A 2432-nucleotide genomic window follows, 5' to 3' on the forward strand; every position below is an offset into this window, starting at 1 on the left:
CATCATTCAATAATTTGCCCAGTGAATCTTTCAATAGCGAAAGTCGAGGCTTGAATTTTTTCTTCAGTTCCCCCAGCTTGAGAAATACTGACTGTGTTCTTCCCTTTTGGTTTTCTAACTCTAAATCTTTGCATAATGCCATTATGGTCAAGTCTATTTTGAGGACGCAGATCTTCCCCGGTCATAATCTGAGTGCCTTCCAACCAGAGAGGCTCATATTCCTTCTCTACAGCTGACAATGTTCTGCTGCTATTAAAGTTTTCAGTGGCAAACCATTCGGAAGTAGTCTGCCTCTCCTTCTTTCTAGTCTGTCTTAGTCTGTAAATTCCACTGAAACCTGACCAATATGAGTAGCCCTGATGGTATTTCAAACACTGGTGGCATCGCTTCCAGCATCACAGCAACATACATGCCAAAACAGTGTGACAAATTTACAGAGAAGTGGTGGTTTACATATTCTAGAAAGTGAAATAAAGTTTAATTTTCTTTGCAATGTTGCTAGGAACTGTGGTTGCATTTATATCAAAGATAAACCACAATGTAGCAGTTGGAATTCTTACCAGAAAAAGGAAAACTACTTACTTAATGAGAATTTTATTTCTAGTCCAGGATATCTCAGGTTGAGGATAGGATTCCACTGCACACATGAAAGTAGCCACCTCTTCCACTAAGGCATCTACTGTTTCAAGAGGAGTAGTGATGACGGGAGCTGAAATCAGAGGAGAAATCAAATGAGAAAATTCCAGAATGTTGTTTACTAACCTCTCTTAAGTAGTCAGAGGCCACCACATTTTGAAAAATATACTTCCCCAGAGCAGAAACGTACTAAAAGGAGGTAAGATCTTAATTAGAGAATTTTGTTTCTACTTTTAAAGTAAGTATTTGAGAATCAAAGAAAAGGGTTTCAGAGGGCTGGGTATTAGAATTTATTATGAACAAGCAGGGAATTAGATATTGTGAAACCCAAAATTTAAAGGAAAATGTTCTGTTTTGCTTTTTTTTTAGACAAAAATCTTAGTCAAGTATAATACAATGAACTTGTTAAAGACTGTGTTTCTCAAACTTATAGTCAACTACTCAACTTAATAATAATAAAACCAGCTAGGAAAAAGACAACTACATACACACTCAGAGAATGATGTGAATTTGTCTTGGAGCAGTGATAAACTGTATTCTGGGCAGTGGAATTAGCATAAGTAAAGGTCTGAAAAGGAAAAGAGATTGATGCCCTAAAGGAGCTATTAACAAGAAAGCAAGAGCTTTTTATAGGGAATAGAAAGGGAAAGAGGAACTTAGAAAAGAGAGTGAGAAGGAAAAGCTACAGAGTTCAAAGTAAAGCCAACAGAACATGTTGGGAGAGTCCAAAAGTAGCATGCGTTCCAAGAAAGAAGAAGTCAAATGCTGCTAACAAGGACTAAACAGTTTCCTGAAAAGGAGGTCACAGATGACTCTGATGTGCAGATTCAGTGGCTGTTGGACAGTGGGAGTCAGATTGAATTGAATGTGGGGTCAAAGGATGGCAAGAAAAAGGAAACAAGGGGGCCAGCCATCTTTTGGAGAGTTTGGCTATGGTAGGGAAGGGAGAGGCTGGGAGGCACTTAAAGGTGAATACAGGAATACCAGTGTTTAAATGCTGATGGGAAGCATGTCATAGAAAAGAAAAAGCATTAAGAATAGGAGAGAGCTGAGAAAACTGAGTGAAGAGGGTTCCTGAGAAAGCAGACAAATTTGGGATTCAGGATAAGTAGAGGGGTTGACCATAGATGGGTGAAGAATTTTCTCTGGCAGCATAATTAGGAGGGAAGGAGCAAAGGACAAGCATAGAAAGGTAGACTTTCCATTTGCTATTAGGAAGTTGAAGAGGTTCTGGTCTAAATGCTTCTTTTTTCCATGAAGTTACAAACTCCAGTATTGCTAAGGAAAATAATACATATGCTTACAAATAAACAAGAATGAATACAGTATATGTATGTTGTTGTTGTTGTTATGTGCCGTGCAGTCAGTTCCGACTCACAGCGACCCTGTACAGGGTTTCCAAGGCTGTAAATCTTTATGGGAGCCGAAAGCCTTCTCTTTCTCCTGCGCAACAGCTGGTAGTTTCGAACTGCTGACCTTGCGGTTTGCAGCCTGATTTGTAACCGCTACACTGTATACATGAGTGTATATGTGAAGAATGAATAAAAATCAAAATGTTAAAAATATTTATCCCTAAGTGTTAGAATTATGTGTATACTATTTTGTATTTTTTCTTCTTTCTTGTCTTCTTAATGACTTTTTGCTTTCTTCATGTATGATGTTCTTGATGTCATCCCACAACTCTTCAGGTCTTCGGTCTTTAGTGTTTAAAGTATCAAATCTGTTCTTCAGGTGATCTCTAAATTCAGGTGGGATATATTCAAGGTCATATTTTGGCTTTCATGGACTTGATTCCA

General features: G+C 38.1%; 1 protein-coding gene across 3 annotated transcripts in view; it reads right to left on the reverse strand.

Annotated features, from left to right (window-relative positions):
* Positions 1-2432, reverse strand: part of MUSK (muscle, skeletal, receptor tyrosine kinase) — a 153820-nt gene that overhangs the window by 136509 nt on the left and 14879 nt on the right. For all 3 annotated transcript variants that reach the window (XM_006864678.1, XM_006864676.1, XM_006864677.1), the window contains exon 2: positions 583-709. In XM_006864678.1, the coding sequence (XP_006864740.1) occupies positions 583-709 (127 nt within the window). The remainder of the gene's footprint in view (positions 1-582; positions 710-2432) is intronic.

Source organism: Chrysochloris asiatica, unplaced genomic scaffold (assembly GCF_000296735.1).
Source record: "Chrysochloris asiatica unplaced genomic scaffold, ChrAsi1.0 scaffold00069, whole genome shotgun sequence".
Classification (NCBI taxonomy): domain Eukaryota; kingdom Metazoa; phylum Chordata; class Mammalia; order Afrosoricida; family Chrysochloridae; genus Chrysochloris; species Chrysochloris asiatica.